This window comes from Vidua chalybeata, chromosome 13, assembly GCF_026979565.1.
Source record: "Vidua chalybeata isolate OUT-0048 chromosome 13, bVidCha1 merged haplotype, whole genome shotgun sequence".
Classification (NCBI taxonomy): domain Eukaryota; kingdom Metazoa; phylum Chordata; class Aves; order Passeriformes; family Viduidae; genus Vidua; species Vidua chalybeata.
In genome coordinates, this window is record NC_071542.1 from 4,913,579 (window position 1) to 4,929,690 (window position 16,112).

The window sequence follows — 16,112 nt, forward strand, 5'->3', positions numbered from 1 at the left end:
TTTTTAAAGTAAACTACATACAATTTTCATTTTTCCCATGTATTTTTGCTAATTTTAAAAGGATCTATTCACTGGGTATAGATTTGGGCTGTAAGCCACTTTGGAGGCAGTGAAAATACATCAGTGGAGAATGCTGGACAATTACTTAAGTATTCTCTGCCTTTCTAAAACACCTCAAGGTACAAGGTCAGAGCACAAACAGTTCTGGGTTCTAAGGAAATACAACTTGGATCTGTTACCAGCTGTATCCAGAAGTTTAGGCTGGGGAGGCTGAGGAAATCCTCTTCTCTCAGGTTGTGATGCTCTTCAGAGCAGGGCTCACTTTAGACTGTAACTGCATGTGTGACAGCAGCAGTAACCTGAATAACACCTGTGTGAGCAAGAGAATGGATGGAAGGAGACAGAGTTCCTCTTCTGCATGAACCATATTCAGTCAGACCTTGGCTTCTCCCTTTGCTTCCTGCATGTCCCTTGTGTGCCTCTCTCTTCCCCCACTCTATGTGCTCAATAATCTTAAAATCAGAATTTCTTCAGTCCACACTGACATGACAAAGTTCCATTTAGAACAGAAACAAAGAGCAATTTTGAACTTGAAAATAAATGGCTTGAGATTTATCCATATTTACCCCATGAGAACCCAATGTAGAAAAGACACAGTGTGCAAAACTTTCAGAATCTTGGCTGCCAGAATGTGGGAGCTGGGAACTTGTGAGTGGAGTAATACCCTGAAGGATGAGTGAGATCTCACTGCCATCACTCCACAGTCCTTAAGGAGAAGACCATTTATGAAGTATTTTGCATCTATTTCTCATCTCCATCAGAGTAAATCAGTAACTCTGTAGCACTGAAGTAGTTTTAAACAATGTAACAAGAGCTTCCCTTCTTTTTGGCAGGTTGTGAAGACTTCATTAGCTTTGTGTTTGAATTTGGAAAAAGTTTATGTTCTATGCACCTGACAGAAGATGAGATAGCTTTGTTTTCTGCGTTTGTTTTAATGTCAGCAGGTAAGAGATGAAGATTTCCTCTAGATTTATTTGTTAGGGGTTGTTTTTATTTTGAGACCTTTTTAATGATGTTACAATTCTCAGACATTGTGGAAATACCACCTTTTTGAGTGTCACCTCACCAAATTTTTTATTTTAATAAATACATTAAAACTATGAATTTAGGAACCAATCTGTTAAATTGAAAATCCTAATACAAGCCCTTATTTTCCACATTTTCCCCTCGTTGAGGACTCAGCTTCTTTGCAAAGGCTTAAATGCATTTGAGTGATACTCATGAGCCAATCCTGGTGAGACAGGCAGTTACTGAACTCGCATAGCTGGCTTTTCATGTGTATGAGCTTGCAGCTGCAGCACAACAGAAAATTTCCAGCATTGCCATTTTAGTGTGACTGGGGACACTGAGAATTGTGGTTCAAGACATCCAAGTCACCCCAGAAGTCAGCCTGGGTCTGCCATGCCTGTGGCTAAAATAAGTTATTAATCACAGGTGAGTGTGCATAGTGTGCTCCAGGTCCTGGAAAGGCTTCTTAGGTCAGGTGGAACAAGGTACTGGGGCAGAAAGTCAGTTTGTGCCTGGCCTGACACCTGAGGAAGGAAACAGTGAGTTCAGACTGCAGCATAGTGGACTCAGGAGTGGTGATGGAAACTTCTGTTAGCAATGGTGGATTTAATGAGTCTATCATAAATATGTTCTCATGCTGTTGGCCAGACAGGAAGTGTGCTAGCAAGCTACAGAACCCTACGGTTCTGTCACACCAGGAAGGTGGCAGCTAATACTGTTTCTCTGCCAGAATGTTCAGTTGCTTTTTTTTTTAATAGCTGAATCTTTGCATCTGATTTTTGTCAGTCACTGTAAGATCTGTAAATTTTGTTGGTCTTCTGTAAGTTCTGTAAGATCTTAGCAAGAAGATCCTCTCCAACTAATTGTTCGTTATATGATCTATTTGTTTCCCAGTAAAACATTGCTAGCCTCATTTAACACCCTGCATTTTATAGATTTTCTTAGCATATGAATAATAGATCTTACTCAGATGCATTGCATTCTCCTAAATAAGGGCTTTATAAAAGTAACTTTAAGTGCATGTAATAAATATATTTCAAAACCTATTAATTTTGAAGCCCATTTTCTATATGAAAGTATATCACAACTGGAAGGAAGGCTGCAAACAGGACAAAGGAATCTGTATCAGACTTAGTAATTCCTGGTGCGCTGTGATCCATGTGTGCGTTACTAGAGGTTTTAACTCCATTTATATTCAGATCGCTCATGGCTTCAAGAGAAAGTAAAAATTGAAAAACTCCAACAGAAGATCCAGCTAGCACTTCAGCACGTCCTACAGAAGAACCACCGAGAAGATGGAATTCTAACAAAGGTAAGAGTAATCCTGTGCCATGTCACAGGACTGTGAAAGAGTGGCTTCATCTGAACATTGCCCTGATTATGGGGTAAAAGCTCATATGCAGCTAATTTATTTATAAACCCAGAATTCTTTGTTCAAAAATCGAGCTGCTCAGTTGAACCTAGTTACTTAAACGTAGAAGAGGTGAAATGGTGATGTTCTAGGGAACAAGGCTGATAATGGTCTGAAAAGGGAGTATTTTTATGTGGAACTCTATGAAAAGTGATGAAGGTTTTTGATAGTTCTCCTACACAACACTCCTGCCACACAGAATACTATTTCAGTGCTACAACATGCATGCCTTAGTATTTGTGGAATCTCAGCCTGCATGACAATTAAGTTGTTATAACATGCAACACACAAAATAAACTTCTTTTTCAGACTTCCGTGAGAAGTTCCCCACACAGCCTTTTTCTCAGTTCTTCTAAATACTGATGCCTAGGAAAAAGAGGCACTACCTACTATTATACTAGAGTATCTTCATGTAATTTCTCAGAAATGGGAAACTGGAGTGATGTTACAAGTAAATCTGAAGAACTGGGGAAATATAAGCACTTTACTTTTAGCTTGCAGAGGTAGCTCCTTTTACACCTCTGCACAGCCAGAGCTTATGCTTCATTTCACACCACAGAATTACTTACAATAGAAACAGGGTGGTCCAGCCCAGGCTCTGCAGATTTTCTTAATTTCAAATCCTAGCTCATGTAATTTTCTCTCAGTGTACATTTTGGATACCTTTGTCAGAAGAGTCTTCTATGTGCTTTGGTACAAATACTTAGTAACTTCAGGGAGTGACCTCATATTTTTGACCCTATTTGAATTAAGGTAAATAAGTCTAATCTATTGCACTGCCAGTTTCCTCCATAATAGTCAGAGTGGGTATAAAAGCCATCTTCCAAGAGGATAATTTATTGAGTGAAGATCCAGCCCTGAAATACTTGTTTTTCAATCCAGCGAGGAAACCTAATGCCACATTTTCCTAAGAACTTAAAAAAGATTATTTCACAAATACCTGTGAGTCCATTACTTAAATACTTCTAGCAAATATCCATCACTGTGCATCTGAAATTTCCTTATTAAGTTAATAATTTGGTTTGTGAGAGCTTTAATCCTTACAGCAAGATTGGGAGGCCTAGTTCCATGTATGACCATGTGACTTGTGTTCATTTTTTTACAGTTAATATGCAAAGTGTCTACTTTAAGAGCACTGTGTGGACGACATACAGAAAAGCTTATGGCATTTAAAGCAATATACCCAGACATTGTGCGACTTCATTTTCCTCCACTTTACAAGGAGTTGTTCACTTCAGAGTTTGAGCCAGCAATGCAAATTGATGGGTAAACGTATCACCTAAGCACTTCTAGAATGTCTGAAGTACAAACATAAAACAAAAGAAAGGAAAAGAAAAGGAAAAAAAAAAAAAAGAAAGAAAACCAAGACACTTTATATGGCCCTGCACAGACCTAGGGAGCCAACACACTGCACATCTCTTGGCGGTCGGGGTCAGGCGAAGGATGGGAAACAATGAAACAAAGTTGAACTTGTTTTTCTCATGCATATGATTTCCATTATGCCTACAAATATGGACCCTTTTTCTGTCTCAACTTCTCAATCCTTGACCTCTGTTTACACAGACTGAGGGTACTAATGTCAGAAGGTTGTTTTCTCCTGTAGTTCACTCCCCAGACTTTTGACAGAACAATCAATTTGTTGGTCAGAACAGAGTCCACCTAGTAATCAGCGACTGGTGTGCATTGCAGAGATTTCAGCATCAGTTTGCACAACTTGCTCATTGTTTCATGAAGGACGATTTTTTTTCACCTACCACTGTTTGCCAGTAGACAGAACGGCATGAAAAGGGTCCATAGCAATAGCAACAATAGCATTATAATATATTACAGGGTAAATGGGCATGAAGACTATATATAGCAAAAGAGATATTGTTTATATATTGTTTTAATTAATATAAAATGTAGTTACTGGTATAGCTTTTCTTGTTGAATTGATAAGGCACTTTCATTTTGCACCTTTTTCTTTAAATTAAATGCTAGCGTGTTCATTGTTGTGTTGCATGTGCACCAGAAATTCAAGTTTAACTGAAAAAGGTTTGGCAGGTACTGGTACATTGGGAGGTATTTATGCTGCTGTTTTCCATGTTACTTTTAAAGAGAGGCTGGTCATATCCTGAAATGGTTAGAGATTTTTTAAAGAATTGAAAATAATGACAGTTTTCTACATTAAAATAATCTTTTCAGAAGTTAAATTCAAAGGTACTTTTATTTTCAAGTCTTTCAAACCTGAATGTTTCAAAGTCAAAAGCCTCATTTTCAAAGGTTCTGAATTTCCAGTGTCAGAGTTGAACTAATTAATTACCGATCTTTACAAATTAGTAACACAACATCTTTGAAAATCAGGCTGTTAAATAGTGTATTCCTGCCCATGATAAATCCAGGTTTGAAAGTATTTATTGAATTCTGTATCTACAGTAAAAGTACGTGTGTATGACATGCTTGCGGAAAAGTAATTTTTACATGTGATATTACATACTTTTGTACTCCATATCGTAAACAATGCCTTCAAATGCCAAGCTGTAGCCTATCGAATTCCATAGGTCTGTCTTTGACTTCAGTGAGGTGAGACACACTGACCCCTGTTGTTCCAGCATCCAGCAGTTCAGTTTCAGGGAGCTGAGCAGAGAAGTCTGTTCTCTCCATGTTTAAAAAGATGCACTTTAAAGTTGATCAGATAGGGACAGACTAAGAAAGGAAAGGCACACTGTTGCTAGAAAACATTAGTTTGTACTCAGTACCAGCCTGGAAATCATTAATATCAGAAACCTGCATTCTGTAATTCTGATTCCTGTATTGCATAACCAACCAATAAGCTGAATCTTGCAGTGTTATTAATTACCATTCCCTTCAGGAAGAATTCTATCTCTGAGCAAAGCTGGCAGTAAATGTAGTTCTGAAGGAAGCAGATTCACATAAACAACATCACAAACTGTGGCTGTTTGAGCCAGAGGTGTATAATTGGGTTTGGATGAGATGAAGATGCATAACTGGATGCCATGTAGGCCATCGCAAATTCAGTTTTGATGAAGTACCTAAGAAAAAGCTGGGAACATCAAAAAATGAAAAGGAGTGAGACAGAATGTGCCCTACTGCTTTAACTTCCAAGGGTAAACAATCTCTTAGATATGTTATAGTTGTTGAGAAGTAACAAGTGAATAGACACACACCGAAGCCTAAGTATTGTAAAAAGCAGAATCAGATCAGTGGGTTCTTATTAGCAAAATATAGGTTTATTCTATGATTTGAACATGTTTCCTTTGGGGTCAAATAGAAACATTTATCTATGACACTTATTAAAAATGTTCCAGTCTAGCACATCAGGGAAGGTTACAGCTATCACTCATCTCTAGACTTTGAAAGGAGGGTGAGAGCAGAGCATCACACTGCCTCCTCAGGGCAGTGTGCCCTGGAGTGTGGGAGGGGAACACCTGCAGTGCTGTGAGCACTGGGATGGAGGCAGGAGAGGGCTTTTGGAAAAAGTCCATTGAGCTGTCTTTTTCCTGCTCCATCCTGCCTGCTCCTGAAGAGGTGGCTCACAGCCCAGCACATGCTCTCTTCACTCCCACTGAAACACTTTTCCTAAGATCATTGTTTACTTTATTGGAGTAACTGGCATTATATGGTACTTGCATTCTAATGTGTATTCCTATTTTTGAAGCACCTCTTTAACAAATGTTTTCTGAATGTGACCAGCCTTAGGTGCTAGTCCTGTAAAGATCAACTAAACTTAATCTCAGTGTCAACTAATGAATAGTGAAGTAACACCTTACTTTTTTAGAGAGCAAGATACACCTCCTACTTCTGACAATGTAGACTACCAGGCAAAATATGGGGATTAGTTTTCAGTCACATCTTACTCTTACCTTTTCATGATGAATATTAGTATATTACCAGGCATCTAGGTGCCAGTGGTTTTGTTTGGAATCTGTTTAGCATATTTACATTCATAAAACTGACAATATAAGTCTTGGAGCATTTACTAATAAAATACATAACAATACAAAGGTTTCAAATAGGGCCTTAGCTGAGATTGATCTTCCAGGCCAGAAAGTACTGTTGTTTTTGTTTGTGGGAGCTCATGTGTACTGGGACCTTGTTAAATCAGGCTGAACATATACACCCCAAGTAACTCTGCTTTCCTGGTCACAGTTAACAGCCACTTGGCAATAGAGTGTAATTTTTGGGTGGCCCTTCATGGAGAGGGGAAAAAACAGCAGACACACTGATAAGACATCTGTTGCCAAAGAGGGTTTTATGCAAGGGGATAACACCAGAGTGGCTGGCCGGAGATGGCCATGTAAGAACCTAGCACAGCAGAGGAAATGCCCTCTGCAAAACCCCTGGGACTGTGGCCTGGTATCAGATGATCAACCAGTTAAAAACCACTGGAGGTCAATGGATATTCACATGAGTATTTTCATCATCTGCCCAGTTCACTATAATTAAAAACACTAGGATAGCTGAACATAATATTTTACGTTTAGAGGACCTAGTCCTGCACAGATATTTTCCTTGGGAGTTAAATCTATCCCTGGAGATGTTTTCTGGCTTTCTAGGAAGAGCTACTAGACTATACTGTCATATGAACCACCCTAATATGTCATCAGCTCCAGATGGAATTAGGTAAAAAGGGAGGCTGTTTTTAAGTTTGGTTGTTCTTTATTAGCTTATCTTAGTATGAATACCAAGATATCTGTCTATGTGCACCTGTGTGTGTGTGAGGGAGTCCATTGTGTGTGCACATGAGTGTATGTGTGGGATGCGTGAGTGGCTGCTTCTAGGCTGTTAAGTGTCAATGGAATAAAGAAAATGTATTCAAAATACTTAAGTCAAAAATAGAAGGTGGTAAAAAGATTTATTCTATACAAAGCCTTGTCTGGACCACTTTAGAGAGACTTCTATTTTTTTAACCCTTCTATAAATGTTTGATGGCACTTGAAATATTCCTGCAATAAAATGTGATTTGTGTAAACATTAAAAAAAAAAAAGATTTTGTAATGTGAAACAATGAAAGAAAGTAATGTAATTTTTCTAAAAAACAAAAAAAAAAAACCACAAACGAACAAACTTTGTATTATTTTCTTGATGGAATTTGTCTATTTGTCTTTGGAAAACTTTTTATTTCATTGAATGTGCCATAGTAGAGGTGTGTTTTTCTTTTTCTTTCTTGTTTTTTATTTTTACATTTTAGATTACAGGAATAGCTGTGTTCCGACATTCCAAAATGCAAGATGACATAGCAGTCATGATTAAAAGGTTTGATTAGTAAGCTTCAATCATTGTTGCTTTTTTTGCACATGTTCTTCATTCCTCTACAGTGCAATATGTACATAGAGCACTTGCGGGTGTAACCTTGATCCCTCAGGGAAAAATACATATTTGTACAGGATTTTTCTTTTTTTTGCCTTTTTTCTTTTCTTTCCTTTTTTTCTTTTTTTTTTTTTCTTTTTCTTTTTTTTTTTTTTTTTTTTTGCTAAGGAATGTCGATTGAATCACTTGTCTGTTGTTGAGGGGCAGCCAGATAATAATCCTAAACCACTGTCACAAAACATTGATTGTTTAAATTTTGTGCCCTTTTATTATTTAAAAAAGAAAAATAAAAGTTATTTTCTGACAGTTCTTTGTGCTGATTGGTGAAAAAAAGGGTAAATAGATTAAGCACCTTATGATTGACTTAACTGTGAATGACAATCCATCTCGTTATCAACAAGAGAAGCCCTATCATTTTGGAGCTTTGGGGTTATAAGTCAGAAACTAATGTGCTCAGGGATCTTCTAAAACTCTTCAACAGGGTGGCCAGTACTGCTGGTGGAACAAATTACTTTTTAAAAAATATGCTAGTATTTCTTCCCTTCCCCCTGCCCCCAGGCACAAGAGAACTGGATATTTTTTTTTAACCAAATGCTTTATGTGTGCCTCATTCTCTTGCTCACTCTTGCAGTAAAGCTGCTTTTTGGTTGGTATTGTGATCAAAACAGAAGTGCTCCAAATAGTGCAAAGATTTTACAATTATATTTTAGAAAATAAATGCTGACACACTAAATAATTGACTGAAATTAATTTCAATACCCTCTGAACATTTTTATAATGATAGGACTACTTTTTCAGCTGAAATTCAGTGTTCTGCAATAGAAAGCGGCTTTTTAGTATTTAAGTTATTATCAAAGAAAATGAATCAGTTCGTGAGAATACAGTAAGAATGAAAAGGTCATGGTTAGGTTTCATCAGTGAAGTCACATAGAAAGGAGCACATATCTGCAGGAATACAAGAACAACACTTCAAATGTTGTCTGTCATTGTTGCAGATGTTCTGTGGTAAAGCCAAAACCTGACTGGAAAGAAACACTGAGGCTGAATAGGTTTTCATATCTAGTACATCAAATACAGCAATTCCAAGTGATTTTACAATAGCACCAAAACCCAGCAATGTTTAGAAGTCTCCCAGTGCCAAACTATAGGATGCTTGAAGCCTGTCCCAGTTAGGTTTGTTTTATGGCTTCACATTCTTCTGAAAATGCAAGTAAACAACTACGAACAAAATGAGCAAGACTGCAACACCTTGGTTACATTGGAAAGAGAGTGAATTTGATTTCTCCATCCAATGTGCCTGCTTGGAGAAAGCCCCAGTTTTCTGGTATTTTTGAGGGTTTTTTTCCATGGGTATACAGCTACCAGTTGGTTACTTTAGATTGCTTAATAAATAGGGAAACCATCCTTACAGTTTCACAAGCTGACAGCTGAGTTTAGCTTGGAATGGCTTCCCAAGGCAGACTAGCACTTAGCAAGTGTGATCAGTTGGTGTTCTGGCATCTTCAGCAGAAGAGAATTCCTCCTGCTGATTGACAGTGCACCCGATTCTTTACATACTTGCACATCAATTAAACACTCTTAGAACGGACAACCTATAAGATGTTTTAACTGTGTAGTGGGATGATCCAAGTATTACAGTATCTTTTTTTGGATTCACATAGACAATCCCCAGTCTGTACTTGATGAACAAAACAGGTTACACAGTGTAAGCTGTACAAATGACGTGTATTTTTTTCCCTAGACATTCCTAAACTCCTCAATATAGACAAACCTATTAATATAAATGCCAGAAACAGCACTTACTACACAATATCCAAAAATAATAAGCAATTTTCTCTTGAGTATGGAATTCTACCTGTGCTAGCTGATTCAGATTGCACAGAACATCTTTATTTTCCCTAGCTGGAGAAACATAACTATTAGAATTATTTTTTAATTATTAATACTAATATTTATCACTTTTAAAGTTACATCCATTAATATATTTGAATATTAGCCTCTTTCTTTTTGTTTAAATATTTCTGTCAGTTAATCATTTGGTGGAAATGAGGGCAAATGCATATAGATACCAAATACAACAACAAAAAGAAAAGTTTTAACATGTAAATGAGTATTTATTTTAAAATCCTTGCAGTATGTGCTTTAATTCTAGTACTGTGATAATGGCTTGCTACATAATGCTAAGTCACTGGACTTGAGGAGAAAAATACATAGCATAATTTACAGTCTTTCTCTGGAACTTTATTCAGGTACTAAATAGAATTTTAACATCTAAACAGAAGCTGTATTCTACCTTTTCCATCTATAATGTTGCTGTTTGTCTTTTTTTTTTTTTTTTGCCTTTATCATTGGTAGAATATAGCAATAACTTTATAGCAATAAGTAGGCTATCCAAATAAGAAAAAAAAAATGATAAAGGCTTCAGATCAATACTCATAGGCTCACTTCTTCTGCCACAATATTCACTTGTATGTCTTCCCTCATAATCTTATTACTTCTTCGAGCTGAACTCCACAATCAAGTTGTTCAACTTGATGTGTAACATCACACTTTGTTAACATCTGCATGTTTTCAGTGTTCACATGTCCTATGTATACTTGTGTTCCTATGTTAGTGTTTCTCAAGGTTTCTGAAGGCACAATCTCTATGAGCTATATTTCTGCACAGGGCTCTGTGTTGGAATTGACTTAGGTTTCCTGGGGCAGGGAGTGTGAATCAGCTGGAATGACTGGCAGCATTTCCCAAGTGAAGGAACCAAGCTGCTGCAGGTACTTGGGAACTCTCCGGCCGCTGCAAATGCAAAGTGCGGTCCCCAGCCGGCTCTTGCAGCTCCTCCGTGCAGCCCTCCGTGGGGCTGAGGTGCAGTTCCCGAGTTCTCAGCCCAGCGCGCTCCTTGTAGCCAGCACGAGCACGTGCTTCGCGCTGGAGCGCCTGCACTTCACAAAGAACCGAGCTGGGTGTGCCGGGTGTTTTGATCATGATCTAAACACTTGGGCATCATTCAAACAACCAGTTGTGACTTTCGGTTTGAGAAACACTACCCTGAATTACCCCACAAAGTCTTAATGTAGATGCACAAACTTTACAGGAATTTGCAATCTGTAATGCTATCTATATCTAATGCAGAGAATTCATAAGCAATACAGTGAATTTTACTTCACAAAAAGGCATACGTACTGTACACCTTTTAAAATCCAAAATGTTCCTCATTTCTACATTGATTTAGAAACAAGGTACAGAACAGTGGTTACTATTTGAAGTATTAGGACATTAACTGGCTGCTTCTTTATATGTAACTGTATTGTCTGCCTGCTCCTTTTCTGGAGATGTGTTTTTGTATTGGATGTTTGGGCCAATGGGAGGCTTCAAGCTACAATGTATTTTCCCAGATTAAATATATTTAACATATGACAAACCCCAGACAAGGCTTTTTAAAATGTATAAAGAACTGCAGTGTTAGGTGGTTTATTTGCAAACTGTTTTCAATGTTGTCCATTTTTATGGCACCTTTAACAATATTCTTGTTTCCAAAGTACAAAAAAAAAAAGGTTAAAAATATTCTAGCCATAACTGAATGTCAAGCAATAAAAACAAATGACTTTTTGTGCATAGATTTAAAAGAAATACAAGTTTTAGACATCTGCATGTAAATGCAAATCTCTTGTTTACTGCTTTCCTAAACTTGAGCAACTGATTCCTTATTTTACTACTAATTTAAGGACTTGTAATGGCCTGTAAACATTTTATCTTGCTCTATTCTTTCAACTCTAACTTTGTCTCTGCTTTGGAGTCATAATATTTAATGTTGTTCTGCTCACCTCTATACAGTTAAATTTTTGCTTTCATTCTGTATAGATAAAATTATACTATAAACAGCCTACACAGTGCAAATATTTATCTGTTTATCAAATACCACATTATGCTGTATAATATCTGTTTTACTATATAATCTATTTTAGACATAGCTGTTTAGAACTAGAGTGTGCTATTTTTGTGTTTTTCTGATGTGTGGTGCTAGATAAGTTACTTTTGTGAACAAAAACAAACAAACCCCTTTTATTCCTAGACAATACCACCTTTGGGTCTTGTTAATTTCACTGAGTATAACTATATATAAATATATATATTTGTGTATATATATATATACACCAACATATGCCCAACAAGTACCTGTATCAGAGTACAAGATTTGGGACATGGTTTTCTCTTTAAATGCATAGTGTCATTATATAAATTATTCTATAGTATATTTAATAAGGAGAAAATTACTTCACCGGTACAGATACTTGATATCAAATGTAGATTTTTTTTCTACATTATTAACATTATTAATTATTAATGTTATTAAAATTGTTCTGTCCAGCTTGTTATCCTTTTGGTTACTAAAACAGTCTGCCTGTATTGTATTAAAAATAAGAAAAACATCTAATCTGCCAGTATAAAATAATTACAAAATGCTGTCTGTCTGAAAGGGAGGTAGTTATTTGGCTTGTTGGGGGAATTCTATCCTGTTGTTGCATTGGAAATTTATAGATGTTATTCTGCTGGGTGCCTTCCTCCCTCCTCACTTTAAATAGGATCTGTACACGCTCAGACTGTGGATGTTACTGGGCCATGCCTACACACTTAACTCCAGATACTGTAAATAGGAATATTCTGTAAATCTGCCGTGATGGATGGCTAAATTCAGTCCCTGGATATGCTTTATACACCATGCATACATATCCAAGGACAGCCAGTAGCAACTAAAGTTAATTAAGAAGTGGAATTTGCGACGTTTTGTCAGGTATGGGGGTTTTGTTTTTATTTTTTCATGTATACCTTAATTTACGTAGTCATATACCCTTCAAAATATTCCTATCCCCTGTTCCTTTCATTCTAGATATTTTCATGTTCATTCTTAAAAACTGATGGATATCAAATATCTAACTAAGGAGGTAATTAACCTTTTAAATATTTATTAGAATTTTTCTGTAATATTACTGAATTTATAAGATCTTTAGCAAAGATTTTTGAGCAATTTATTAATAACAATGTTTCTGTTTACTGCACTTTTTGATAATAGAAGGTAGTGAATTTTAAAGCCATGGTTCTTGGCTTCCATGCACTGCTTTTATACCCTCAATCCAAGGAATATATATATATAAATAATTTTTTTTAAACAGCAAACATACTGTTGACCTAAAAACAAAAACAAACTTTACTGCACCATGGGTATATTTTCATAAGTGGAATGTTTAACTGCAAACACTATCAGGACAATTATAAAAACCTCTTGAAGCTACAATCGTATTTAAATATAAGCCATGACAATTTTGTTTTCCCTTCTTGATTTAAGTCACCTTTTGATATTTTCAAAGAGAAGGACTCACTCTTAAATTTGTACGTACCAACCTATAGGTAATGCCAGGAACACATTCTCCCTGTTGTTTTAATAGTTTGATATATTTATGCAAAACCATTTGGTTAACATTTATCCTCCCTCTTTACTAAATGTTCAACATACCAACATCAGAATAAATGCTGATTACAAATATACATCAGATTGAAGATGAAGCACACAGACTTAAAAACCTCGTTGAGTGATATGCTCAAATTTCTGTAAATACACACAAGTTTAATGCAATTATACTGTACATGTAAATATGTGCTGTCTGTTATGTGTACAGTATGTATAAATTCCTTTTCTAGCCACAGTAAAATGTAAGCCATCAAGAGGATGTGGTATTGTACTAAACCTTTGCTAATGATCTTTACCCAGTCACTTCACTTCTCCCTTCCATAGACCTTTCCAACTCACTCTTACGATAGCCTGCTTATATTCAAGTTTGTTATTTTACTCGGTCCCGAAAAAGGTATTTTGATTCATTTTGTAAATATGACTGTAAAAATAAGAGATTTAATGTTGTCTTTTAAATACTCCAATTTTCATTCTAATATGAATGTTGTTATATTGTACTTAGAAACCGTACCTTTAATATTACATTACCTTTATTAAGTGCATTGAACACATCGATTTTAGATGTGCTTTATGTACTCTTATCCTGTAATAAAACTTCAGCTTCTAATGGGAAAATGTCTTAATTTTTTTTGTCAGTCGCATCTTCCTTGATTTTCTGAATTATGGTTTATTAGGTTTATTCCTTAAGGAATGCACTGATGCAAAATTAGACTACTCATATTAGAGCTGGTTTAGCACGTACACCATGTTTTGTCAGCAGGGAAACAAGATGACCCCCCAAACACCTTTTGGCCAATGAGAGCTTTAAACCTTTTCAGAATGAACATGGATTAATGTAGCTTCCCTGTGTTTGAAGGTGCCTTGTTTGAAACCACAATTCACTACATCAAGTGCAAAATACAAGAAATTTGGCACAAAACTCTCCCAGTGAACACTCTCAGCAGAAATACTGCTTTAGGTCAGATCTAAATGAGGAGTTGGGTTTTAAAATGTAAATTTTAATACAATTTAGGCATTGAAAGTCAAAGGTACCACTCCCCTCTGCTGTGCTAACTTTGGGAATACCTGAATGTGTCAGCAGCATGCTTGGTCTTAAGACTTCAGGCATGTGAAATTGTCCTTCTGCATCTACTCAGAAATGCCTCAGTCTTGACACAGCTTTTAACAGCTCAGTATTTATATGCCTGACCATGATCCAGAAATAGATTCTAGCATTCATCTTTGAAGCACTGTATCTGGAAGCAGCCTTCACCTACAGATCAACTCTACAAAAAAAGTGGTGTAAGTGATAACTCCTAGAGTGGTAGCACTAAGCAGTGCCATGTGTTCTACATCAGCTCCATGTCTACAGCAGTCAAGACACTGAAAACACAGATTTAATTTTCTTATCCTCAGGACATGATCCTGCCCAGTTTTCCCAGTCACAGGAGAGTTCCTAACCATCAACATACAGGTTAGGGAACAGCTTTATCAAGAACTGTATAGTTCTACCTAAAACACAGGAATTTTTCTAAGTGAGACAAACTGAAGACTCCTGTGGCTGCCCATAAGGAAACCATTAGGAAAGCTAAACTGTACATTAGGAGGTGGTGGGTTTGACCTCACCAGAGGTCTGATTATTTCACAGAACCACAGAACTAGAGAGGGTTACAGGGACTTCAGAGGTCACAAGCAGGGTCTCCTTGAGCTGGTTGCCCAGGACCATGCCTAGCTTTTGACTATTTCCAAGGATGGTGACTTCAAAACCTCCCTGGGCAACCTGTGCTACTGTTTCATCACCCTCACAGTGGAAACCTGTTTCCTGATGTTCATGTTTGTATCATGGAAGTACAAAGATCACCAGTAGGAAGTAGCAGTATCTTAATTAAAAAAAAAAAAAAAAAAAAAAAGAAAAAGAAAAAAAACCACAAACACCAGATACTGCAGGTTTTAGAGCGATTCAGCCTGAAGTAGGAAGATTTAAGCTGCCACATTCACCAAGATAAGCGTTCCTGTAATTCAGAACTGTTACCATACCTGGGTTGGGAACTAAGATCACTCCTTACAAGGGGGTAATTCCATGGCTGGGCTCTGGGTGGGTCTATCCAGTGGGATAGAAAACCTTTCTGCTTCTCTAAGATAAACAAATCAAGAGGGCAGAATTAAAATCACTATCCTTAAAACTGATTTGTAGGCAAGCTGAAGACTCCCTTGTTGGTGGGTTTGGAAATCAGTCTGAATCATCTCTAGGTTTTCCCAGAGATTTGGGTAATAGTGCCCCATTTTTATCACAGGACACCAGGCACATGCTCTGCCCTCATCATTTCCCCATCTTTAGAGCAATGACCGGCATCACCTTTTCTTGTAACACCACAAGCAAATGAGTTTCCATCACCCAGACCTATGGGTTCTGAGAATACCCGAATTCCAAATTTTACCACACCGGGAAGCCTGCCCATCCGTTAAAAAAGATTTTGCGGCGCTGCTCACGACATGTGAGCCAGGGAAACTGAACGCCTAAGAGAGGAAGGAAGCTGCTGAACCCAGCCTTCTCTATGGGCACCTCAGCCCTCGCGCCTCCAACCCCTCAATGAGAGGCTGCCCCCCACCACTGCACACCCAGAGCGGGAGAAGCCACACGGTATACCCATCCTCTGCCCAGGGCCCCACCTCTGAAACACTCGGGGAGGGGTGGGATGTGCCGCCCAAGACATCCACCTCCTGCCCAGGCCACGCCTGTGAACACGCACAGTACAGCTCCGCGCCATCATCCGCCCCGCCTGCCACAAAATGGCGACCACACTCTGAGGCGCTACTTTAGCCCGTGTCCCTATTGGCTGGCTCAGAACACCTGACCCATGCGCCGGGCGCTGATTGGCCAGT

General features: G+C 37.6%; 1 protein-coding gene and 1 long non-coding RNA gene across 5 annotated transcripts in view; one reads left to right on the forward strand and one right to left on the reverse strand.

Moving 5' to 3' along the window:
* Nucleotides 1–13,865, forward strand: part of RORA (RAR related orphan receptor A) — a 250,408-nt gene extending 236,543 nt beyond the window's left edge. For all 4 annotated transcript variants that reach the window (XM_053955228.1, XM_053955227.1, XM_053955230.1 and 1 more), the window contains 3 exons: nucleotides 894–1,004; nucleotides 2,268–2,380; nucleotides 3,585–13,865. In XM_053955228.1, coding sequence (XP_053811203.1) covers nucleotides 894–1,004; nucleotides 2,268–2,380; nucleotides 3,585–3,749 — 389 coding nt within the window. In that variant the 3' untranslated portion in view covers nucleotides 3,750–13,865. The remainder of the gene's footprint in view (nucleotides 1–893; nucleotides 1,005–2,267; nucleotides 2,381–3,584) is intronic.
* Nucleotides 195–15,998, reverse strand: LOC128794923 (uncharacterized). The gene is made up of 3 exons (XR_008433312.1): nucleotides 15,900–15,998; nucleotides 15,267–15,363; nucleotides 195–370 (listed from the first exon to the last, which is right to left on the reverse strand). It is a non-coding gene; the product is annotated as an uncharacterized LOC128794923 (long non-coding RNA).
* Between the last annotated feature and the right edge of the window lie 114 nt (nucleotides 15,999–16,112).